At 42.0% G+C, this 26463-nt stretch overlaps 3 protein-coding genes across 5 annotated transcripts in view; 1 reads left to right on the top strand and 2 right to left on the bottom strand.

Annotated features, from left to right (window-relative positions):
- The window catches only part of LOC118400238 (dnaJ homolog subfamily C member 11), a 288373-nt gene that overhangs the window by 232483 nt on the left and 29427 nt on the right, over positions 1-26463 (bottom strand). The gene's annotated exons all lie outside the window — the stretch shown is intronic.
- On the top strand, positions 10425-15986 carry svbp (small vasohibin binding protein). Of its 2 annotated transcripts, none has more exons than XM_052473467.1 (3): positions 10425-10492; positions 12140-12292; positions 12502-15986. In XM_052473467.1, exons 2-3 carry the CDS (start codon positions 12179-12181, stop codon positions 12586-12588), a joined length of 201 nt encoding a protein of 66 aa, XP_052329427.1. In that variant the 5' UTR covers positions 10425-10492; positions 12140-12178; the 3' UTR covers positions 12589-15986. The 2 variants fall into 2 exon arrangements, with proteins under 2 accessions (XP_052329427.1, XP_035652796.1); XM_035796903.2 differs by lacking the exon at positions 10425-10492 and adding an exon at positions 11695-11832.
- fbxo2 (F-box protein 2) lies at positions 17939-25226 on the bottom strand. The gene is made up of 6 exons (XM_035796902.2): positions 25064-25226; positions 19544-19615; positions 19270-19396; positions 18986-19078; positions 18747-18885; positions 17939-18668 (listed from the first exon to the last, which is right to left on the bottom strand). Exons 2-6 carry the CDS (start codon positions 19578-19580, stop codon positions 18534-18536), a joined length of 531 nt encoding a protein of 176 aa, XP_035652795.1. The 5' UTR covers positions 19581-19615; positions 25064-25226; the 3' UTR covers positions 17939-18533.

Raw genomic sequence — 26463 nt, 5'->3', positions numbered from 1 at the left:
AGGTTAGGGGTTGATATGGTATGGGTTAGGGGCATCACAATTTACAAACAGGTCTTGTATCAGGAAACCAGTGGAGTGTGTCCTATCCACAGGGACTGTGTGTGTGTGTGTGTGTGTGTGTGTGTGTGTGTGTGTGTGTGTGTGTGTGTGTGTGTGTGTGTGTGTGTGTGTGTGTGTGTGTGTGTGTGTGTGTGTGTGTGTGTGTGTGTGTGTGTGTGTGTGTGTGTGTGTGTGTGTGTGTGTGTGTGTGTGTGTGTAAGTGAAAGTGTGAAAGAGAGAGAACTGTAGCTAATTCTGAAAAACACAAGTACATTTTTGTACTTGATTGTGAACCAACAATGGAGATAAAACATTATAAAAGCCTGCTGTGTGCTCTGTGATCACCAGATGTTTGTGGGTGTCTTTGTCTGTGAGTAACATACATTATCATACATATACAGGCAGTATAGCATACACAAGATACATTAACCAAACACCAGAGGGGAGACCACGTAACATAAAATATCATTTTTTTAAACCACACACAGCCATGGTTGGGGGTGGGTGAGTGTGTGTTTGTGTGTGTGTGTACAGGGGAAGAGGAGACAGGAGATTAGGGTCTAAAGTCTCTCAGTCTCCAAGACAATCCAGCCTGCCTGCCTGGCTACCACTCCTATTTTAACAGAGACAGACAGAGAGAGAGGAAGAGAAAGAGAAAGAGAGAGAGAGAATAGGGACGGCAGGAGGAGGAGAGATAGAAGAAAAAGAAACAGACAGACAGACGAAACAGACACAGGGAATGAAAAAGGGGAGAGGTGTGAGAGATGGAGAAAGAGACAGAAAACAGAAGAACCTCCTCCTTAAGTCAGTCCAGATAAGAGTGACCCTTTAACTGAATGAGCCTCATTCTGGCTGTGCTGAAAAGCTGCTCATGTAAATAGCTTCGACATCATGTGCCTGCTAAATATCCGGTCAGACATTGCCCTCCATTGCTCCCCACACAAACAGACTGACTGTTTGGTACAAGCATTGCCTGCTAAATGAACTACGCTTTCGCTAGTCCCATCAAACATTGTGCTTTATACAGTATATTGCGTGAACTCAAACACCTTTGTCTGGTTATCATATTATTTCAATTATTTTGAAATGTTAAAGAGTGACTGACCCTAAAAACCAACTAATCCATTTGAAAAAGGCATATGTGGTATCGATGCAAGTTCTGACATTTATTCTAGTTTAATAATTGTCAACAAAGTGTAAATAGGATAATTTTGGTCATAAAGTCAGTCTCCTCTAAAAACAGAGCATGGAACTGCTGTCCATCACAAGGAGTAAATGGTTTGGATAACAATTATATCAACAAATCATGCCCCCTTTTGCCAAGCTCCACGTGCAAATCGCCCCTCTGCTCACGTTGCTTCCCTTCATTGAATGGGGCTCTGTTGTTTCGCAGTCCCCAACCACCGGCGTTCAAAGGATCACAGCCGTTTGAGACTGAAAAGCCCTACACAATGCATGCTTCCAGCAGGATGTACAGCCAGCAACTATGGTTTGTTTGCATGCGGAACAGGTGGTTTAAGTTCGTTGGTCCAGTGGTGCTGAGTATACCGGTAGCTAGACCATAGACCACTAGATGTGTGTCTGGTTATGTAAGAGATAATCAACGAGGGTGTATGCGTTCTCTGGAAAAAAATGAATGACTTGGAAGGTGTGTTCCACAACTCTCAAGCGGAGTGGAATTAACCTTCCACAGAGTTGCATAATTTTCCAGAGAACACATAGAGCCCCGAGTTGATTATCCCTTTTATACCATGGCTATAATTTCATTATCTACTGAAGGAGCTAGCAAGTTTACAAGATAGTGACTGTAGTTGCCTTGGTAACTGAACAAACAGACGAGCTAGATTAGCTAACCAAACCAACAGTCCTGGCTTGCTATTATGAAAATTGATTTCAACAATGACAATAATGTTTTCAATTTGACTTTTGCTTTCAAAAGCAGATCAAACATAGAACATGTAAGTATTAACTATAGCCATTGAATTCTACCATGCAAATATTTTTAATTTAAATTTAATTTTACCTTTATTTTACTAGGCAAGTCAGTTAAGAACAAATTCTTATTTTATATACAGATATATAAGGAAATAATGCACACTTTAGAATGCCCTTCAAGTGTTAGTGTTTAAATACTGGAGAGTCGAGACCAAATCACGGGCGCTGGACAGAGTGGATTTCAGTTGTAACAAAAGGCAGTTTTAATGAATCAAAAGATATCTTGTCCCGCAGTTTTACGTGCACGGATCTAGTTCATATGACTCGATAAGGAGTCAGGTGAAAAAGAGAGCTTATACAAAGGTTACATTCATTTTTATACATAGAATAAAGTAGGTAGAGTCTTGTCGTGTTGGTCTTCTGACTGGTCCCAAAAGGTTGGAGGCGGACCTGCTCTTGCCAGAGCAGGAGCCCCCATTGGTGTACAGCAGTCTTGTCACGCCTTGGTCATTGTATTTTGTGTTTTCGTTATATATTTGGCCAGGCCAGAGTGTGACATGGGTTTATGTTATTGTATTTTCGTATTGGGGTTTGTAGTATTTGGGATCGCGGCTGATTAGAGGTGTTGTATAGGCTTGGCTGCCTGAGGCGGTTCTCAATCAGAGTCAGGTGATTCTCGTTGTCTCTGATTGGGAACCGTATTTAGGTAGCCTGGTTTCGCTTTGTATTTCGTGGGTGATTGTTCCTGTCTCTGTGTAGTTTCACCAGATAGGCTGTTATTAGGTTTCACGTTCCGTTTGTTGTTTTGTATTTTGTATCGTTATTTCATGTGTCACTTTTTCTATTAAAGTCATGAGTAACCACCACGCTGCATTTCGGTCCGACTCTCTTTCGACAAAGGAAGAACAACGTTACAAGTCTTCTTTTCTGGGCACCCGACCAGTAGCAGGGGGAAAATGTGTTTATACTAGGAGATGTTTGTGTCAGGGGTTCGTGAGGTAGAGGGGCAGTTTACTATGGCTGGGTGTATGTGTTCATGCGATGGAATGTCTTTGTTTCCTGGGGTGGTGAGACAACAGAGCTGAGGGGATAGTTTTAGGGGGGTAGTTTTATTGCTGGCTGTGTGAGCTGGTTCCTGTTTTAGCAGGGGTACGTAAGATGACTTGTGTCAGGCGGTTTGGCTTGGCGCTGTATAATATATGAACTATGTATATGAATGTTTACATATATATATATAACAAATGCCAATCAGAAACAAGTATTCAACAGTGCAACGGTATAAGTATATTTTGGTAATCATTATCACTATCATCACAAGTATAGCTGACGTTAACTAGCTATCTACCTAACTAGCTAGCTAGCTAGCTGGCTAATATTAGCCTACCTTAATACAACTGGAATTTGGCTTGGAAAAACAATAACATTTCAAAAGAATGGCATGATGATGTCACCTTATTGACTTTAGATGCAGTTTAACTTTAGCAAGCTAACTAAGCTTGAGGGGACCACCGTATTGTAGCTTTTTATGAACTTTGTTACTAACAGTAATGGCAACATTGACATCACCATAGAGTAAATTTGACGACATCATAATGTGGCAAAATTGTTTCCTTCTAATAATTTGTCTACTTTAGCAATGTCATCATATTTCCATGCCACTCTAAGTTAGTGTAATTTAGACAAAACAGTCACATTAGCCTATGAGGTGCAACCCATGTCTAGGGCACAAATAAATATTGGATTCAGCCAAGGTGGTACTAAATAACTTGTGTCTGACTAGCAGCAACAAACTCAAACCAACCTGAATCTAATCCAATCTGGAGCCAGTCAGTCTACATCTCTAAAGCATAGAATTAGCTTCCAAATGAGATAGTTATTTTTCGAGCTATGTTTATAATTGAGGCATGATGACAATCATTAACCCTGTTTTTCTGTTAGACAAAGTGCACAGTTGGGTGCCAGACTGATCCCCTGGTCATGAACGGATGTCAGAACCTACCAGAATGAGCAAAGGTGGTTATCATAACATGTCCAGCAATGTGATTGCAATGGTTTAACAACCCCCCCCAAACATTTTCTTTTCAATAAATAAATAATAATAATTGAATTCACTGTTCACTATTTTCACAGCTTGTCAGGCAAGACCTCAGAATAAAAGTGTGTCATGTGACACAAGTAGCCTTGTGACACTTCTTCCGTTGTTGCCAGTCTCCCTCGACTCACCATAATGAGGCCTCTGATAGTGACTTGAGTTACTGCCCTGAGAACACAGACGGCTTCATCAACAACGACAGGTAATGTGTGCTATGTGAAATGTGAAAGGTTGTATTAAAAAATACCAGACTTCCCAGCCAAGCAGATACAACTAGTAGAGTCATTTTGGTTGTGAAGTGCATTAGCAAAAAGCTTTGTCCTTTCTTCAGAGAAAAATGCAATTTACCATTTGGCTGTCTATTATATCACCCAGTCACAGCCCCCTCCCGGTCCACGGATATTCTGTTTGCAGCTGAACATACAGCATAGAGAAGTCCAGCAAGGGGGCCCTCATTAGCATCATGCAGACATGCCCTCGCTGTGAGCATTCATATGAATGGAAGAGTCAAATCAAATTGTATTCGTCACATGCTTAGTTAACAACAGGTGTGGACTAACAGTGAAATGTTTACTTACTGGCCCTTCCCAACAATATAAGAGAAAGCAAATAGAGAAATAATAGAAAATAATAACACTTAATAATAAAAGTTTAAAAATAATATTTTATTTTATTTCACCTTTATTTAACCAGGTAGGCAAGTTGAGAACAAGTTCTCATTTACAATTGCGACCTGGCCAAGATAAAGCAAAGCAGTTCGACACATACAACGACACAGAGTTACACATGGAGTAAAACAAACATACAGTCAATAATACTGTATAAACAAGTCTATATACGATGTGAGCAAATGAGGTGAGATAAGGGAGGTAAAGGCAAAAAAAAGGCAATGGTGGCAAAGTAAATACAATATAGCAAGTAAAACACCGGAATGGTAGATTTGCAATGGAAGAATGTGCAAAGTAGAAATAAAAATAATGGGGTGCAAAGGAGCAAAATTAATTAATTAATTAAATACAGTAGAGAAAGAGGTAGTTGTTTGGGCTAAATTATAGGTGGGCTATGTACAGGTGCAGTAATCTTTGAGCTGCTCTGACAGTTGGTGCTTAAAGCTAGTGAGGGAGATAAGTGTTTCCAGTTTCAGAGATTTTTGTAGTTCGTTCCAGTCATTGGCAGCAGAGAACTGGAAGGAGAGGCGGCCAAAGAAAGAATTGATTTTAGGGGTGACTAGAGAGATATACCTGCTGGAGCGTGTGCTACAGGTGGGAGATGCTATGGTGACCAGCAAGCTGAGATAAGGGGGGACTTTACCAAGCAGGGTCTTGTAGATGACATGGAGCCAGTGGGTTTGGCGACGAGTATGAAGCGAGGGCCAATAATTTTACATTTTTGTAATTTAACAGACGTTCTTATCCAGAGCAACTTAAAGGAGCAATTAGGGTTAAGTGCCTTGCTCAAGGGCACAGAGCGATTTTTTTCACGTAGTCAGCATAATAAAGAAAGTCCTCGTCAAAATCCATCTGTTTAAGCCAGAGATTTCTGTTATTTTGAATGGGCTGCTTCTCCACATCTGCCAACTGCGGCCTTCCCCATCTGTGATGGAAGGTGGCCGAGATACAGCAGATAACGTCTGTAGTGTCCAAACGGTTTGGCTTACGAACTAACCCCTCTGTGTCAAAAATAGTTTTAGACTGATTTGTAATAATATTTCAATATGAAGGAAGTATGGCTTAAAATGCATCAGAAAGGTATTGGGAAGTTCAGGAAAACATTAGGCAATGAATGAATGATCTTCTGTGTAGAAAAGAGCATCATCATTGATAATGTTCTTCTTACTGCCTGGTCCTGTCCACTCCGCTCTAAGGGGTTCTGAGGGAAACAGAAGACACATTTGGGGTCAAAATATTTTGTAGCTTAAACCATTAAAAAGTGAGTCACAATTCTAGGAAGAAAACAGAAACCGCTCTGTTTATTACTCAGCTCCATTGAATGCAAGGCCAGATCCGCTGTGGTGGTGACATCTCTGAAGCCTTCCCATCTCCAACAGTATCAAGCAAGGATGTATCTTGGGCCCGGTGCTCTTGAACATGTTTTTCACTGCCGTCCTCATCCACGCTTCTAAGGACCTCAAAGAAGGAATCTACATCAGATACAGGGATGATGGTTCAATCTACAACCTGTGCGGGCTTTGAGCAAAAACCAAAATACAAGAACATCTTTAACGTGAGAACCTCTTCACCAAATACTGTGCCCTCCTCGTGCACACAGGGGTAGACCTCCAGTCTTCGGCAGACTGCTTTGATAAAGCTTGCAAGAGTTTTGGTTTTACCATCAGCTTGGAAAAAACTGTAGTCCTCAGTCAACTATCACCCCTGTCCAACCCAGTGGCCCCAGCATCCACCTCAGTAGATCTGAGCTCCAGAATGTAGACCACTTCACATACAGTATCTGGGGAGCACCATCTCCAAGGACGGCTCACTCAAATAATAAATAATAAACAGATTCCAGAAAGCAAGCCAGTCATTGGGAAGGCAGAGGAACAGGATACTTAACCATACACCCTCACTCTTTCCACAGAGATGAAAATCTATCATACTGTAGTGATCACAACCCTGCTATATGGCTGTGAAACTTAAAGCCAACTTCATGTCAAGCAGCTGAATATATTCCACACACAATCTCTAAGATCTATTATGGGTATCTGGTGGCAAGACAAGGTATCCAACCTGGGAGGTACTGCAGATAGCTAACAACACCAGCATTGAGGCTACGATCATTAAGGCACAGCTCCGATAGACCAACCACACCATCAGGATGCCCCAACACCGTCTCCCAAGAAGGATCTTCTTTGGCGAGCTACAGCATGGGCACCGGAAGCCAACCCAAAAAGCGCTTCAAAGACAACCTTAAACCTTAAGTTCTGCAATATTCAGCCCAACCAACTCACAGCCATCACCTCCTCCCGATCAACCTGGCACTCGAAAGCCATTACAGCAGTAGACAACTGCCAGAACAGAAACAACTGTCTAGCTGCAGCCAGAGCAAAGCACCATTCCCACACGATCGGACCAACAACACTGCTGTCCTGGCTAAATTCTCAACCTTTCCCCATTTCCATCATGGCCACCTAATCATCCCCATCACTCCTAATTGTCTTATATTACTCCTCACCTCTCTTCCTGATAGCTGATGTGTGGTGAGTGTTCTGGTACAAATGGTTGCTGTGCATCACCCAAGTGGGTGCTACACATTGGTGGTGGATGTGGTGAATTTCCCCCCCTTACATCGCTTAGAGCATCTGGAAAGGCGCAATATCAATGTGATCAATTATCGATTTTATTTCCACCATGTGTATATTTTTGTAAATACAACCTCTCGATCCAGAATCATCTCTTGCATTGTAAATGAATACCATTCACCTACCAAATATCGAACCTGGCTCATCTGCAACATGACTGTGCTAGCCTACCTTGCTGAGCTTAAACCTAGGCATTAGCTAGGGGAGCACACACAAGTTTTCAGACAACACGAGAGGTTGTTATCGCGTAAGCATCTCTGAACCACCTGTGGTAAGTTACATTAACATTAGTGTCTTTGAATGCTTGTACGTATGTTCACACTCCACCCTGGGTTTCCCATGAGCTGTATGTCCCTCTGTGTTTATCAAATCTGATCATTACTGACAGGGGTGTGTGTGTGTGTGTGTGTGTGTGTGTGTGTGTGTGTGTGTGTGTGTGTGTGTGTGTGTGTGTGTGTGTGTGTGTGTGTGTGTGTGTGTGTGTGTGTGTGTGTGTGTGTGTGTGTGTGTGTGTGTGTGTGTGTGTGTGTGTGTGTGTGTGTGTGTGAGTGTGTGAGTGAGTGAGTGAGTGAGTGAGTGAGTGAGTGAGTGAGTGAGTGAGTGAGTGAGTGAGTGAGTGAGTGAGTGAGTGAGTGAGTGAGTGAGTGAGAGAGAGAGAGAGAGAAAATATACTGACAGTATATGAGAGAATGTGTGTGTGTGTGTGTGTGTGTGTGTGTGTGTGTGTGTGTGTGTGTGTGTGTGTGTGTGTGTGTGTGTGTGTGTGTGTGTGTGTGTGTGTGTGTGGCAATGCAGTCTAATATCCACCCTGACAGAGCTGGCAGAAGCGAGCTGACCCCGGCTCGTGAGGTCGTTCCTAACCCATTTCCTGCCGGCTGGTGCTGGACTGTTTGTGATGGTGACACATCTCGCTCTGTTCGTGGGGCAGGTGTGGAGAGGGAGCAACTCCGTGTCTATGTGCATGCATGAGAGAGAGAGAGGCTCAGTTAGAAAGTTATTTTAGGCACAGTCAACCCAGTAAGTTATTTTTAGGATTGATGGACTGAGTGTGTGTTGTGCTGAATGACAGCATGTGTACGTATACCTACAGATTGCAAAGCAGGAAATGCAAACTTGTAGTGTATTTGAAGTTTCAAAATGTATAAACCTCTACAAAAATCTCCATGATATATAATCCACATAATAATTCACATTTCCTGTTACTGCAGGATTATTTTCCTGCTGTAGCAAACTCACTCAAATTAAGATCCTACATCTGTATGTGCTTGCTTGTGTATGTGTGTGTTGGCATCAGAGCAGACTGGCAGGCTTGGGAGGCTGTGGTAAGGCAGTGTATGTGGATGGGGGAAGGTGGCTGTGGAGGTCGTGTGAAAGAGCCGTCAGAGTGACGCTTTCCCTGAATTTGATATAGATCAACAAAGCTCCTAACAGAGTCACACCCCTATACCCTCCTCCTCCATACCTTTCATTTATCTACCCCTCCTCTGCTCCTCACCCCATAATACCCCTTCTCTACCTCGCCTCTCCACCTCCGTCCTCTATACATCTCTCCTCTTTCCACCTCATCTCACACTACCTCTTCTGTTTACCTCCTCTCTTTACCTCTCCTCTTTACCCTTCCTCCCTCTTCCTCTCTACCCCTCCTCTCTTTTCCTCTTTACTTACTCACTCCTCCACATTTCTACCAAAAGAATCCCACTGCGTGTGTGTGCGCTTGTGTATGTGTTTGGGATCAGTTGTTCCTTTCAGGATATTGTATTATTCCAGGGTGAGCATTCTCTTGAGTTTGGGGATCCAGGTAAACCATCGGAATGCCATCAGAATTCCATTGGACTTCCATGGGAATGCGGCGTGATAAATCTCACCAACACAGCCTTGCAAGAGGACACACATACCAACTTCTATAGGTTCGCTACAAAACACACACAACCCCCCCAGCCATACTGTCAGTGATATCATCAATTCTACGTGGACATTTATGAAGAGACATGTGTTCTCAGAATATTCTCCCACAAGACTCAGTGTCTTGGTGTTATTCTGTTCTATACAGTAATGGATGTTCGTGTTGCCATGGTGATGAACATATACTGGGCCACCCCTGTGTGTGTGTGTGTGTGTGTGTGTGTGTGTGTGTGTGTGTGTGTGTGTGTGTGTGTGTGTGTGTGTGTGTGTGTGTGTGTGTGTGTGTGTGTGTGTGTGTGTGTGTGTGTGTGTGTGTGTGTGTGTGTGTGTGTGTGTGTGTAAGACAGGTGGGTCTGGGTGGTCTGTGGGGGTTTATATGTGAGTATGCCCTTCTCCGTGGTGACAGTAGACTCATGAACACATTGAATCTCCAGGGATAACAAAGGCTCCCAGCCTGAGACATACTCTCAGTCAAGCCACTCTCCGATTAAACACATATTTACGTGTACACACACATCCACACACTCATCTCCTCCTTCTTCACAAAGATAAACACCTACAAAACAGCCCCCAAATTAAGTTATTGAATGATGTCACCTAGGTAATCAAAGCTAAGTTCAGTAAGGCATTAAACAGCATCAGGAAGAAGCTACAGTATCTGATTGTTCACATAATCTCTCCTATCCACATTCCTCACTTCACTGATCACACACTCATAAAAAATGTATAGTTGATGCTTAACTTTCACATGCATCTGGAAGGAAGAATATAATCGAATAGAGAAAACAAATATCCACATAGAGGCCTGCAGCTTTCTCCTCCTAATACTCACAGGCATCCACACCACAGATGTACAGAGCTGTGGATGAGGTGATCTGTGAACTGTAAAATATTTCACAGCGTGAAACCGAGTTTTGTGAGTGTACAAAACATTAGGAACATATGCTCTTTCCATGACATAGACCAGGGCTGCCCAACCCTCTTCCTGGAGATCTACCCTCTTTTTGGTTTTCAGTTCAACCCTCTTCCTGGAGATCTACAGTCCTGTTGGTTTTCAGTCCAACCCTAATTTAACACACCTGATTCTACGAAATTAGCTGCTCAACAAGACCTGAACTAGCTGAATCAGATATGATAAATTAGGGTTGGACCGAAAACCAACAGGACAGTAGATCTCCAGGAAGAGGGTTGGGCAGCCCTGACATAGACTGACCAGGATAATCCAGGTAAAAGCTATGATCTCTTATTGTTGTCACCTGTTAAATCCACTTCAATCAGTGTAGATGAAGGGGAGAAGACAGGTTAAAGAATTATTTTTAAGCCTTGAAATAATTGAATCTGCAACGCTGCTGGGTTTTCCCCCACTCAAAAGTTTCACTTGTGTATCAAGAATGGTCTACCACCCAAAGGACATCCAGCCAACTTGACACAACTGTGGAAAGCATTGGCCAGCATCCCTGTGGAACGCTTTTGACATCTTGTAGTCCATGCCCTGATGAATTGAGGCTATTCTGAGCGCAAAAATTGGAAGGTGTTCCTAATGTTTTGTACACTCAGTGTGTGTATGTGTATATATATACACACTGAAACTGCCAAAATAGAGGAAAACATCAAGTGTCTTAATAGGGTGTTGGGCCACCACAAGCCAGTGTCTGGAACTCTATTGGAGTGATACAACAACATTCTTCCACCAGAAATTACATCATTTGGTGTTTGGTTGATAGTGGTGGAAAATGACGTCTCAGTATTGGGTTGGGTTGAGATATGGTGATTGATACAGCCATGGCATATGCCTTACATTGTTTTCATGCTCGTCAAACCATTCAGTGACCACTTGTGCCCTGTGGCTGGGGACATTCTCATCCTATAGGTGCGTAGCCAAAATGTTGACCTGCCCAGCATTTTTATACATGACCCTAAGCATAATGGGACGTTAACTGCTTAATTAACTTGGGAACCACACATGTGTGGAAGCATCTGTTTTCAATATATTTTGTATCTCTCATTTACTCAAGTCTTTCCATTATTTTGGCAGCTACTGTATGTATGTATGTATGTATGTATGTATGTATGTATGTATGTATGTATGTATGTATGTATGTATGTATGTATGTATGTATGTACGTGTGACATCCACTTTCACCCAAATAAACTAAGGTAACCTATAAAATTTGATATGTTATGTTCAATACTGTATTACTGTTTTATCAGTGGGGCAAGAGCGACATCTTTTGGTCGATTATTAGTAATCTGTATAGACTTTTGTCCTCTGGTATAAACTGCAACAACACATTAGATTTGTGATTAAAAACTGGATACGTTAAGTTTATTCTAATGTGAATAAATAAAACTAAATACTGACGTTATTTTGCCGTTCACTTGAATGGAAATAACAGCTATCTCAGGTAGGAACCAACGTTGGTACGTGTTATGACTGAACCATTCCGGGGTTATTTTCTGGTTACACACAGTTTCCTTCCAAACAGCTGTTTTTCACCTCAGTGTTTGAACAGGCGACTGTTGTTGTCTGCACTTTCTGTGTTGACAATCTGAGCTCTTATTGAACGTAAGTGTTTTTAATACCAGATACCTTTCAAATAAACGTCATTTGATTGTCTGTGTTTATGTTTTTGTGCTAAAGCTGTGGCTAGCTAGCTGGCGAGTTTAAGTGCTCTCTGACTAACGTTAGTTGCCAACGTTAGAAGTGGAATGCTAGCTACAGTAGCACATTTAGCTAGGTTAGGTAGCAAAGATGGCAGCTTACCGTGTTTGTTTGTGGACACAGTAGTATGAATTGTTGATCGCACTGTCCATTAGTTATTTGTTCAAATGTTCACGTGATTACTTTGATTATGCTTTCAATCTTACTTCAGGTCGAGTCGTTGCGCTGTGGTGGCTGTCAGTCAGTAACCATGGAGCCCACCTGTCGCAAAGACAAAGTGAAGTTGAACTCCACTCCTACTCGCGGCGACAGGGCCAAGCAGAAATCCGCCCAGCAGGAACTGAAACAACGACAACGGGCAGAGGTAAAGTCACAACAATGGCTTGCTTGGGTGGCAGTTTCTTTCAAACTAGCTAACTGACAAGAGTTGGTTAAATGGTCAGTATTTTCCCACGTCTGTCAAACATGTCATTCGACAGTACACAGGCTATAACTGGCTGCAATTCCAAGCTTTTGCAGAGAGGTCAAATGACACTGCTAGTTGGCTGATCTTCATTGTTGTGTGTATTTTAGATCTACGCCCTGAATAAGGTGATGACAGAGCTGGAGCAGCAGCAGTTTGAGGCCTTCTGTAAGCAGATGCAATCCCAGGGAGAGTGACTGACAACCTCCCAATGGCAACCCAGGACCATAAACCCTAACCTTCAGCAGCCCTGACCCACAGTTCAACTACAGTCTCAACCAGTAAAACAAGAGTATTTCTTACATATCATACAGACACGTTGAACTGTGAAGATTGCTGAGCGATTAACCGAGGGGTAATTTATTTTACTTTTTTTAAACAACAAATTGACCTACTTGGGTTCAATTATTTGAATTCCATTATTTTGTTTTCTGTGCACATTGCACAATTTCTCTAGAGATAAATCAGATCCTGTTTGAACTGTGCAATATAGTAGGGAGTTGTAGTTTCCAACAGACCAATATTCTACTTAGTTTTGCGCTTAAAACGTAATTAACTACAATGACCATTATCCATTGCGCATTTACTTGTACGGCCATTCTTTTATGCCTGCTACAAAAGAGGCAGAATAATGCACAATCATGAGGGGGATATAGAGAGCAGTTGTTACTTCGAGGTATCTCTACCTGAAAATAAAAAAATCTATTCTAAGTGATTGATAGTTGGTATTCAGCAGTCATAAAAGTCTGCCTTATTTACTTTGAAGAACTACAAAATATAGATTTTGTCAAAGCATATGCAGCAGCTCTATAGAGATGAGCTGTTGACTTGGAATGAAATAAGTCATAAAACAAATGTAACATACACAACTGAAATGTGAATAAATGGTTAATAAGTGATAAGCAGCAATGAGCAGTTACTACCATCATGAGACTTTGATTCATTGTTTTATTCTGTATTACAGCATTCAACCCAAATAATCAAAACCGAAATCCAAAACCTTTATTTTTTTAAATAATCAAACCGAACATGAAACGACCTCAACGCACTTATCGTTTAGCACTAACTGTGAATCATTTGCTGAGGGATATTTCCATCCTGGTCTTGTTATGTAGTGGTCGCCACAGACATGATAAGAATCATGTGGATCCCTGGTGGTGTGCCTCTCCTGCCTCTCCTGTCCTCACGCGCTGAAACGGTTGTGTGTTCTGGTATGTGCAATGTTGTCACTGCGCCAGTCAAAACAGTTTTTTAGTGCATGGAGTGTAAGGACAATAACACACAGACAGACTCAAACACTCTGGGGATACAGCCATTGGTTATCAACATGCTCCATAAGTTGTCATAAGTGGACATGCGTTGCATTGTGAATGTAACAAGACAAGATTATTGGCATATTCTAAACTCAGCAACAACAAAAAAATGTCCCCTCTGTCAACTGTGCTTATTTTCAGCAAACTTAACATGTTTAAATATTTGTATGAACATAACAAGATTCAACAACTGAGACATAAACTAAACAAATTCCACAGACATGTGACTAACAAAAATGGAAAAATGTGTACCTGAACAAAGGAGGGGGGTCAAAATCAAAAGTAACAGTCCGTATCTGGTGTGGCCACCAGCTGCATTAAGTACTGCAGTACATCTCATCCTCATGGACTGCACCAGATTTGCCAGTTCTTGCTGTGAGATGTTACCCCACGCTTCCACCAAGGCACGGACATTTCTGGGTGGAATGGACCTAGCCGTCACCCTCTGATCCAACAGGTCCCAGACATGCTCAATGGGATTGATATCCGGGCTCTTTGCTGGCCATGGCAGAACACTGACATTCCTGTTTTGCAGGAAATCAACGAGCAGTATGGTTGTCATGCTGGAGGGTCATGTCAGGATGAGCCTGCAGGAATGGTACCACACAAGGGAGGAGGTTGTCTTCCCTGAAACGCACAGCGTTGCGATTGCCTGTAATGACAACAAACTCAGTCCCATGATGCTGTGACACACCACCCCAGACCCTCCACCTCCAAATCGATCCCGCTCCAGAGTACAGGCCTCGGTGTAACACTCATTCCTCCGACCACCACCCCTGGTGAGACAAAACCGCGACTCGTCAGTGAAGAGCACTTTTTTCCAGTCCTGTCTGGTCCAGCGACGGTGGGTTTGTGCCCATAGGCGACGTTGTTGCCGGTGATGTCTGGTGAGGACCTGCCTTACTACAACAGGCCTACGAGCCCTCAATCAAGACTCTCAGCCTATTGCAGACAGTCTGAGCACTGATGGTGGATTCCTGGTGTAACTCAGGCAGTTGTTGTCATCCTGTACCTGTCCCACAGGTGTTTTATTTTTTTTAAATTAGGCAAGTTAGTTAAGAACACATTCTTATTTTCAATGACGGCCTGGGAACAGTGGGTTAACTGCCTGTTCAGGGGCAGAACGACAGATTTGTACCTTGTCAGCTCGGGGGTTTGAACTTGCAACCTTCCGGTTACTAGTCCAACGCTCTAACCACTAGGCTACGCTGCCGCCCCGTGCCGTGTGATGTTTGGATGTACCGATCCTGTGCAGGTGACATTACACGTGGTCTGAAACTGCGAGGACGATCAGCTGTCCGTACTGTCTTGGGTGTCTCACAGTACGGACATTGCAATTTATTGCCCTGGCCACATCTGCAGTCCTCATGCCTCCTTGCAGCATGCCTGGGCATCTTTCTTTTGGTGTTTGTCAGAGTCCGTAGAAAGGCCTCTTTAGTGTCCTAAGTTTTCATAACTGTGACCTTAATTGCCTACCGTCTGTAACATGTTAGGGTCTTAACGACCGTTCCACAGGTGTATGTTCATTAATTGTTTATGGTTCATTGAACAAGCATGGGAAACAGTGTTTAAACCCTTTACAATGAAGATCTGTGAAGATATTTCCGAATTATCTTTGAAGACAGGGTCCTGAAAAGGGGACATTTCTTTTTTTTGCTGAGTTTATATACAGAGAAGGACTGTGTAATGAAGAGGTGTTCAGTTCCAGTCCCAGAGGGCCACATGGGATGGCCAGGCTTATTTGCACCCCTACAGGACTAGATATGCCCACGCGTTGGTGTAATCTATTCATAAATATGGATGTTATGGATCTGAGGTGCTACCACTTTTCCACTCCAAGCCAAAGCTTAACATCACCCTTCTCCCCGTATTGCCTAAAAGACAAATCATGACCAAGATTTAAAGATTTAATATTCATCTTTTGTGGAGTCCTAAAGTGAATGTCCACAGTGCAAATTATAATATTCTTCCATCTAACTCTCATAATCTACAGTATGTCAATTAATGGTGCTTATGGTTACTGCTTGGTTTTAAACACATTTGTAGACTAGCCTATTGTTTGTACTAGGGCTATACAGCAATCTGTATAAAACAGGCTAATGTCACTGATACAGTTCTGTCAATTACTGTATCCTAGTTTAAGCTGTCCACTTCCACACCGTTATAGTGACAATCTTAACTGTAGGCCTACCACCTTTTATTGTTCTGTTGGTTCATGTTTGATACACTGTCGTTCTGTTTTTAAAGCATGGTTTTAATAAATCTTATGATTTGAAAATGTGCTATGGGTGTTTGATTCCAACCAATTTAAATATAACTAGATATATCTACACAACTAACACTTGACTCCTTAATGTGTTTAAGACTTAGACTTGTCTGAGACTGAAACGATACCTGCCCCAAGAAGTGAGCATAACAGAACTGCTATTGACAGCCAGCAATGTGCATGATCATATCAAAAACACCCATCCCCTGTCTTTCCTACAGTTGAAGTTTACATAGGTTAGAGAAACTCATTTTCCAACCACTCCACAAATGTCTTGTTAATAAACTATAGTTTTGGCAAGTCGGTTAGGATATCTACTTTGCATGACAAGTCATTTTTCCAACAATTGTTTAGACAGTGAGTTAAGTGAAATAATCTGCATGACAATTCCAGTTGGTCAGAAGTTTACAAACACTGACTGCCTTTAAACAGTTTGGAAAATTACAGAAAATGCCAGGGTTTAGAAGCTTCCGATAGGCTAACTGACATTTGAGTAAATTGGAGGTGTACCTGTGGATGTTGTTCAAGGCTCACCTTCAAACTCATTTCCTCTTTGCTTGACATCATGGGAAAATCAAAAGAAATAAGCCAAAACCTCAGAAAAATTGTAGACCTCCACAAGTCTGGTTCACCCTTGGGAGCAATTTCCAAACACCTGAAGGTACCACATTCATCTGTACAAACAATAGTATGCAAGTATACACAGCGTGGGACCACGCAGCCGTCATACTGCTCAGGAAGGAGAAGCGTTCTGTCTCCTAGAGATGAACATACTTTGGTGTGCAAATCAATCCCATAACAGAAAAGGACCCTGTGAAGATGCTGGGGCGAACAGGTAGACGTATCTATATCTACAGCAGAACAAGTCGTAGAAATCGACATAACCTGAAAGGCTGCTCAGCAAGGGAGAAGCCACTGCTCCAAAACCACCATTAAATAGCCAAAATACAGTTTGGAACTGCACATGGGGACAAAGATCGTACTTTTTGGAGAAATGTGCTCTGGTCTGATGAAACAAACAGAACTGTTTGGCCATAATGACCATTTATGTTTGGAGGAAAAAGGGGGAGGCGTGCAAGCCGAAGAACACCATCCCAACCGTGAAGCACGGGGGTGGCAGCATCATGTTGGGGGGATGCTTTGCTGCAGGAGAGACTGCACTTCACAAAATAGATGGCATCAAGGAAGGAAAATTATTTGGATATATTGAAGCAACATCTCAAGACATCAGTCAGGAAGTTAAAGCTTGGTCGCAAATGGGTCTTCCAAATGGACAATGACCCCAAGCAAACTTCCAAAGTTGTGGCAAAATGGCTTAAGGACAACAAAGTCAAGGTATTGGAGTGGCCATAAAAGCCCTGACCTCAATCCTATAGAACATTTGTGGGCAGAACTGAAAAAGCGAGCAATGAGGCCTACAAACCTGACTCAGTTACACCAGCTCTGTCAGGAGGAATGAGCCAGAATTCAACCAATTTATTGTGGGAAACTTGTGGAAGGCTACCTGAAACGTTTGACCCAAGTTAAAGAATTTAAAGGCAATGCTACAAAATACTAATTGAGTGTATGTAAACTTCTGACCCACTGGGAATGTGATGAAAGAAATAAAACACAACTATTATTCTGACATGTTTTACGAGAATAAACTTTCTTTCTCTGTAGTATCTGCCCGTGGCATCAGTTATCACCCCTTTCTCTGTAACCCCTCATCACTCCTATGCCCCTTCATGATGACAGCTTTACATTGCTCTAGAAATGCCTCTTCTCCCATAATGACTCCATCATGTCACGCAAGATTCTGTCACACAGATTCTGTGTGAGCGTGTTGATCCTGAAAGGAGAGATCAGATTGCAACACTCCTCTTACAATGGAAGTACATCTTATGGCAAATTAAGACATGCTATGACGGCTTTATGATTTACCTACATGGATATTAAGTTAAATGTAATACAGGAACAGACTTGGCAAATCCTTGATTTACTTTATTTGGCTCTCATTTGCATTGTGAATAACCTGAAAAGTGAACCTGGTTAGTGTGATTTTGATACAGTTCGGATCAAAATAATGCATATGTTACACTCCTAATCTGAGGTGTTACAGCCATTCTAATCATTGGTTACAACCTCTGTATGTATGATCACTCTGCAATGAACCCTTACACCACTTAACCTAGAAAAAATAAACCACCAGAACAAACCATCTGTCCATAGGTAGCAGTTAGTAGACCCTCACTCAATCTCATTTAGTGTTAGTCATTTATAACTCATTCATAACTGTTTATAAAGCTCCACTGGGAAAATATTTCATCTGTATACTATAATGGTTTCCACAGTGTTATCGAGCACTAAGGGTCCAAGCTTGCAGGTCTTGCTCATGCCATACGTTTCTGAAGCAGCTATTGAGTGGATACTACTGTATCTTAGGCATACATTTTTATGCTTGACTTTGTATTTACTGCTATGTAAGGATGGTGCACAGGGCATTGCTGGTCCTCTAAAATCCTCCTTTTTGTCCTCAATTTCCCTCGCTCCTCCTTTCCATACCTGCCACCCTCTTCCCTTCTCAGGTCTCTACAATAACAGAGCTCCCAGTGACTCGAACTCCAAACCAGCCGTCCCAGTACTTGGTGTCCTGTCCTCCATGTTCAAACGAGATGAAGCGCAGGCCAGGACCGTAATCATTGAAAGTGTGGTTCACCTGGAAATAAGACAAAAATGAGAAATGGATGTGACGAGAAGTGATCATATTATGCTATTTTGAGCTTTCCCACGATACCTGTTTCCAGGAGCAGTCATCACAATCTGGGTCCAGAGTGACTGATTCTGGTTTAAATTCCTGAAGAATTTCCTCATTCTCATCCAACAGACACACTGTCAACTGGTAGGTGCACCCACAGTCTGTCCTCCCACTGTACCTACATATACACACACACACACACATTTCTTGCTGGTGTTAGCTGAACTGAAACGGCTGTCCTAAACGATATGTGGATGTCTGTTTGCATTATGTCTCACCAGTCTTCCACACTGACAGCTGGCTGGGCAGCGAGGTCATCAGGAGCGTAGCCCTCTGCCACTAGGTCAACCACCTGCCTCTTCAGACAGAGCCTAACACACAGAGAGACACACCCCACAATGGTTTTAAAAGCGCTGATTGGTGTAAGGGAGGTTCCACCATATTTCCTGCACTACTCAAATCCTTTTTTAACCATGAACGATGGCACACATCAGAGAGGAGGATTGTGAATTGGACAGCAGTCTACACAGGCCCCATTTTGTGACCATGTTCAGCTACTCACTCAAAGGAGGTGCTGAAGTATTTGGTCACTCCATCATCACCGAAGTTGTAGCCACAGTCTCCCGGCATCTCTTCCACCTGCCATTGGCTTCCGCCATTCTCTGTCAGCTCCCAGAATTCCATCTGCTCTGGGAGGAAAGTGTTGAGTCACTCTCTGCCGACACCATCTCAACAGTCAAATGAGATTCACTCCTCTGAAAGCACTATGGAGAATGCCTATTGGAAATGTGCTTTCATCTATCCCTACAGACAGACAGGCAGATGTGTTCTTATACCTTCCCCAGCTGGGTTCTTCAGTAGATTCCTGGCCATGACTGGAGTTGGTGGGGTGGCTGTGGAGGCAGTGTCTGCATGACAGGGAAATACACACACACACTTATTTGTTATTCTTATACATATTTTTTTTAACTGCATTGTTGGTTAGGGGCTTTTAAGTAAGCATTTCACTGTAAGGTCTACATCTGTTGTATTCGGCGCATGTGACTAATAAAATTTCATATGATACAGTTTTTTTGTGTTCTGTTCACCCCTAATGTCCAGTTTGTTTTGTGGATTGGGCAAGGGGTTCGATGTAGAGGGAAATGAGGAGTGGGGATAGTAGGCAACCTTGTCTTGCTCTCCTTTCTATGTTTATTTGATAGTTGTCCATTTACTTCCACTTTAGCATGAGATTTGCAGTATAGAGTTAGGATAATTCTACTTGATTCGTTAAAGCCACATTTGGCATAAAGAAGTCCCAGTTTAGAGTCATGCTTTTTCCGCATTGAGGCTTACTAGAGATCTTTTCTACGTCTATAGTATGATTATGATATGGAAGGTTCTTATTATATTGAGTTTGTCTATTTTGTATAAAGCCAGTTTGATTTAGGTTGACATGTAAAAGGTACTAGGTCTCAGCCGTATCATTTTGGGTCATTATTGAAGACTAAGGTTGGTCTCGACCAGGGATGGGAACCTGGCGGCCCCCCTTTTGTAGACTTAAGGACCAATTTTTTTGGAACTCAGTTTGGTTCTCAACTTAGTGTTGAGAGTTAGAATATACAAGGTGCAATTTTGAAATGTGGTTGTGCATCAGCAGTCACTCAATTAGCCCAGGTCAGCAGAACATTTTTAGATACTCTAGCGGCCAGCTAACCTATCAATCTAAACTAGATGTAAGCATGGTCGAATTACTGCAGTGGGTCGGGCCCATTGATCATCAGTTATCATGTTAAAAACTGCTAACATTTGCCTCCAGCCTATGGGAAAATGTGTGGAATTGCAGCAAATATTTTGATACTATTCCTGGGGTCCACAAAAAAAAAAAACATGACAAGTAACAAAACACTGATAGTCACATTTAAAATACAAACAATACAAAATAATACAATCAACACAACTAAAACTATGTGTATGTGTGTGTTTGTCTCCTCACAGTGTCCGCCGTTCCATGAGATGTTGTTTAATCCGTTTTCTAAAGGTCATTTTACTGTGCGTTGCAGTGACTTAGTTTTGGACTTGGGGACGGTGATGAGACCCTGATGGCATGTCTTGTGGGAAATGTATGTGTGTTTGAGCTGAATGTCATTTGATTATGCAGACAACAGTAATATTTCTCATAAAACTAGAAGAGATACAGTTAATCTCATCAGCCCTCAATTTAGAAAGACTGACATGCATGTTGTTGATGTTCGTTCTGTAGGGCTCCTAAGTGGTGCAGCGGTCTAAGGCACTGCATCTCAGTGCAAGAGGCATCATTAAAGTCCCTGGTTTGATTCCTGGCTGAATCACATCTGGCCTTGATTGGGTGTCCCATAGGGCGTCGCACAATTGGCCCAGCGTCGTCCAGGTCTAGCCGGGGCAGGCCGTCATTGTAAATAAGAATTTACAATGCTGCTCTGGTTTCTAGATCTCGCTTTGCTGCACTTGAACATATTACCGGACATAAATCAAGACCAGGACAAGTAGTAGAGTTGATTTGTGTCAAAAACTCAACATCTTTTTATAAAGAGACATACAGTTGAAGTCGGAAGTTCACATACACTTAGGTTGGAGTCATTAAAACTCGTTTTTCACCCACTCCACAAATTTCTTGTTAACAAACTATAGGTTTGGCAAGTCGGTTAGGACATCTACTTTGTGCAAGACAGAAGTAATTTTTCCAACAATTGTTTACAGATTATTTCACTTATAATTTACTGTATCACAATTCCAGTTGGTCAGAAGTTTACATACACTAAGTTGACTGCCTTTAAACAGCTTGGAAAATTCCAGAAAACTATATTGTGGCTTTAGAAGCTTATGATAGGCTAATTGACATCATTTGAGTCAATTGGAAGTGTACCTGTGGATGTAGTTCACGTCTCACCTTCAAACTCAGTGCCTCTTTGCTTGACATCATGGGAAAAATCAGCCAAGACCGAAGAAAAAAAAAAACTTGTAGACCACAAGTCTGATTCATCTTTGGGAGCAATTTCCAAATGCCTGAAGGTACCACATTCATCTGACCACGCAGCCGTCATGCCACTCAGGAAGGAGACGAGTTACGTCTCCTAGAGATTAACGTACCTTGGTGCGAAAAGTGCAAATCAATCCCAGAACAACAGCAAAGGACCTTGTGAAGATGCTGGAGGAATCCACAGTAAAACGAGTCTGAAATCGACATAACCTGAAAGGCCGCTCAGCAAGGAAGAAGCCACGGCGCCAAAACCGGCATAAAAAAGACAGAATACAGTTTGCAACTGCACATGGGGACAAAGATCGTACTTTTTGGAGAAATGTCCTCTGGTCTGATGAAACAAAAATCGAACTGTTTGGCCATAATGACCATTGTTATGTTTGGAGGAAAAAGGGGGAGGCTTGCAAGCCAAAGAAACCCATCCCAACCGTGAAGCACGGGGGTGGCAGCATCATGTTGTGGGGGTGCTTTGCTGCAGGAAGGACTGGTGCACTTCACAAAATAGATGGCATCATGAGGAAGGGACAAATTATGTGGATATATTGAAGCAACATCTCAAGACATCAGTCAGGAAGTTAAAGCTTGGTCGCAAATGGATCTTCCAAATGGGCAATGACCCCAAGCATACTTCCAAAGTTGTGGCAAAATGGCTTAAGCCCTGACCTCAATTCTATAGAACATTTTTGGGCAGAACTGAAAAAGCATGTGCGAGCAAGGAGGCCTACAAACCTGACTCAGTTACATCAGCTCTGTCAGGAGGAATGGGCCAAAATTCACACAAACTTATTGTGGGAAGCTTGTGGAAGGCTACCTGAAACGTTTGACCAAAGTTAAACAATTTAAAGGCAATGCTACTAAATACTAATTGACTGTATGTGAACTTCTGACCCACTGGGAATGTGATGAAAGAAATAAAAGCTGAAATAAATAATTCTCTACTATTATTCTGACATTTCACATTCTTAAAATAAAGTGCTGATCCTAACTGACCTAAGACAGGGAATTTTTACGAGGATTAAATGTCAAGAATTGTGAAAAACTGTATCTCTCCATATCTTCACAACAATTTTGTCATTATGCGAGTCGTCCAGCTATGTTGTTATCGCTCATGAGTGTGCAGATCAGCATTGGAGGAAGGTAATAGTACTGTTTCATCTCTCTCACATACAAACCTCTACAGTGAATGTATGCCACTTCTTTGCGGATGCCCCTGGCACAGAGCACAGAGCGAGCGGTTGCCTGGGTACCCAGCACTGGGCAACTTTTATGTTGGGATCAGTTTGTGCATAGTCCTTTGAATAGATGGCTTTGAGTTAGGCCCTGGGAGATCTCACTGGATAGAGATTCTCACAGGAAAACACTGTGCAGCCATTCTTCTACAAGTATGGTACACTGCACATTCTATGTAGTGAATAGATTGTGGGTGTATGGGGAAGGGAATGGGATGGGATGTAGGAGTTGGACATATGGTTGAGGAGTAAAGTGGGGACAGTGATGTATAATACCATGGCTTTACACAACTAGAGTGCATCTCAAAGTGGTGTCCTTTCCTCATGTTCCATTGCAGAGGAGATGAAACCACTTTAGACTACTGAGGCGCACCCTGAGTACCAGTGACACGGTACTGTATGTAAAGGCTCAGATGCCCATTGAGATGCAGAGCAAAAGACATAGTACCACGCCCCAAACTCATCCACCCTACCCACCTACTGAAAATGCCTATGCAGCACCCCTTCCCCTCTCCCAGAAAAATAATAATTATACTGTAAACTGGCCTCCTATGCTATCTTACATCCTTTGTTTTATCTCCCTGTCTAGATCAGGAAAAATGTGGAGTATCTCAATACGATGTGCAAGTGATGTCATCCTACTTTCGGGTCCTGTCCCCTAATCTTTTGAATGGGCTTGACAATTATATCATCAAATTCATGAACACAGTCATTTCAAATATTTATAAAAATATATGAATGTTTGTGAATTAATTTACTTCTCAGATGCCTTTTATTACGTGTGAAGACCACTGTGATATGTTTTTGCCCATTGAATACCACTCAAAATGCCTACAAAGGATACTTCCAAGAAAACGACATGTCACTTTCATATTGCATAGTCTAAAGTGGCTCCCTCTCCTCATTTCATTTGCACGGACTACCTGCACTGGTCTGAAAACACAGGCAAGCTGACATCAAGCATTTGTTTTCATGTGTACAGTTCTCACGATAATAGAGATGAAAAACAGGAGAGCAGCACACCACCTACACCAGGGATCATCATTTTTTTCTTGAGCAGATGGTCGGGGGGCCGGGAACATAATTACAAATCATTTGTAGACTGCTAAAAGCCCAAATGGATATAATGTTGTACTGAAACATAATAATTTCAAACCTTGCATACGATAAAGTGTCTCTATTATGCATGGGAATACTTGGGAACAGATTTCTTCAAATCACTTGGAGCTGATTTCCTGGTGTTTTTACAGTCTTTTATGCCCAACAGTGAAAATTTCACAAATAAATTGATGCCGTGTGACACCCTCAGCCCTGCTTTGAGTGCTTAGAAAAAGTTATTTATAAATCCCAATCCAGCATTATCAGTGCTCCATTCCAGTTTATCAAAATGTACCGGTCCATTGCACCCAGTCAGCCCCAGAAATGCTCACTTAATACCCTGTCTACTGACAGGGTATTAAGCACTGTAACAGTAATCCAAATGCAATCTATACGTACAGTATATACACAGGATGAATTTACACAGGATATATCTACTGCTGTACATATTATTCTTAGTATATTCGAGTGAGCCATGTCAAGAATCTAGTATATAAATTAATATGCAGATTGTATACAGTGTGTAACTAAAATGCAGTCAATGTACATTAGCAGAAATATTAGAATGAGCTATGTTGAGAATACAGTAATAAAGTGATAGCATAACCGTGATAAACACGGGACCCTGCATTGAAATGGAGGGTAATGGAGATGGACACTGCATAGATTTTAAATTGGTCAGAATGACAACCAACCATGATACAGTACGTCAGGGCAGATCCGCAGCCAAAGATCACCTCAGGCCAAAAGAAAAATAGTAATTTACCCAAACTGGCAAAAAAACAGTCTATGAGCAAACTCAAATGGTCTTTTCGATAAATAAGAATAACAGTGTGCAGGAATCTGATCTCACAGTGTCTACGTAATGCTGTCTTGCTTTTCCTTCGTCACAGCTACAAGCAGAAACTACTGACTCATCTACTGTACTGAGAATGGACATCCGGTCTCAGATACAAACAGACAGCAATTATCAACATTCTCTATGATAGCACACTCTGCCTCGTTGAAAAACACAACCGAAGAGACTGTACCTTTTAATCACAGGCAGAAAACGAAAGATCAGTCTTCCACCTCTCCCTCTTTTTTCTCTCTCTTTGTTCAGCTGCTGCTTCTAGATCTCTCGGACACTCGAGCTCCACTGCAGGGTAGCACCGCCCTGCCTGTGTGGGTTATATAGTGAACACACACACACTGCTCCTAGTGACTGTTATTCAGAATACACACACAAACTGTGCGAGAGAGAGGTTCAAACCTGGGCCCCGGTCAGAAAGCAAGTTTAACAAACTCTGAGTTTAAACCTGAACTATGGGTTGACGAACTCTGAGCTGTCAAACTCTTGAGATTTCGGTTTCAGAACAGATGACAACAGTTAGTTCAATCAACTCTGGGTAAAGTTAACCCTTAGTGAAGCACTTGCATGAGGAGATAAAACGCCCTCATCAATGGAACGCAGATAACATGATTCATCATGGCAACAGGAGAAAGAAAGGCTTCAACCTGTGAATGCGTTTGCAGAATGTGAGTATATATTTAAGAAAAACAACAATACAGTAGCAGCAGCAAAAGAACGTCAGCTGGCGTGGCAGAAAATTGCTGACCGAGTCAATGCGTGAGTATTAATTGAAAAAAAGGAAAAGTTTTATCTCGAGTGTTCCACTTATTCAACATTTATGTGTGTGTGTGTGTGTGTAAAACGTACATGGCAGCAACTGAAGATTAAATATAAAAATATACTTCAAACAAGTAAGGTATAATTTCATTACAAGAAATTGTGATGTTGTTTAGCCTACCCTAACCAATTAAACAGCATTCAGTGGCTACATTCAACATGTGATATATTTAAGTAGTTAGTGGAATTTTCTAAGCAAAAACAAAATACATTGTTCAGCCATCCCAACACTGCCAGTATTCAATATGGTAGAGCAATGCTGGAAATTACAATGAGGAAGAGGGTCCATTCACCTCCACAGCACAACTTACATTAGTAAGATTGTAAGAACTGTTGTTCAGCATTGGCCCATGACCTACAATGAAACTACGTAGACCTGGTACTGTGAAATTCATTTTTTTTGTGTTCCTATAGCTCCCTGTGAAACAGCTGTACAATGTGTACATAGAGAAACAAATTGACAAATGTAATTTAGAAGCAAAATATAACTGCTGGAACATCAGTCAATAGGTGGTGAGGTGCCCACAGGTGGATGATTTTACTTGTTTGAACAACATAAACAAAGAAAATGCATTTGTACTTGCAGGACATAAACAAGACTTCATAAAAAGAAAGGCATATTGTCTTTATTTGACACTGGGGAGGTGATGGGTCAATCAGAAATGATGGAAGCATATTGTGTCTTTAACTGCTCTCCCATCTCGTGGGTCAGCGGGGTGGTCAGGATCGTTCACTGGTTGAGTAGGACATTGTTCTCCTCTA

This window comes from Oncorhynchus keta, chromosome 21, assembly GCF_023373465.1.
Source record: "Oncorhynchus keta strain PuntledgeMale-10-30-2019 chromosome 21, Oket_V2, whole genome shotgun sequence".
NCBI classification, from domain to species: domain Eukaryota; kingdom Metazoa; phylum Chordata; class Actinopteri; order Salmoniformes; family Salmonidae; genus Oncorhynchus; species Oncorhynchus keta.
The sequence above is the reverse complement of the archived record's forward strand: the minus strand, read 5'-3'. Positions and strand labels throughout refer to the sequence as shown.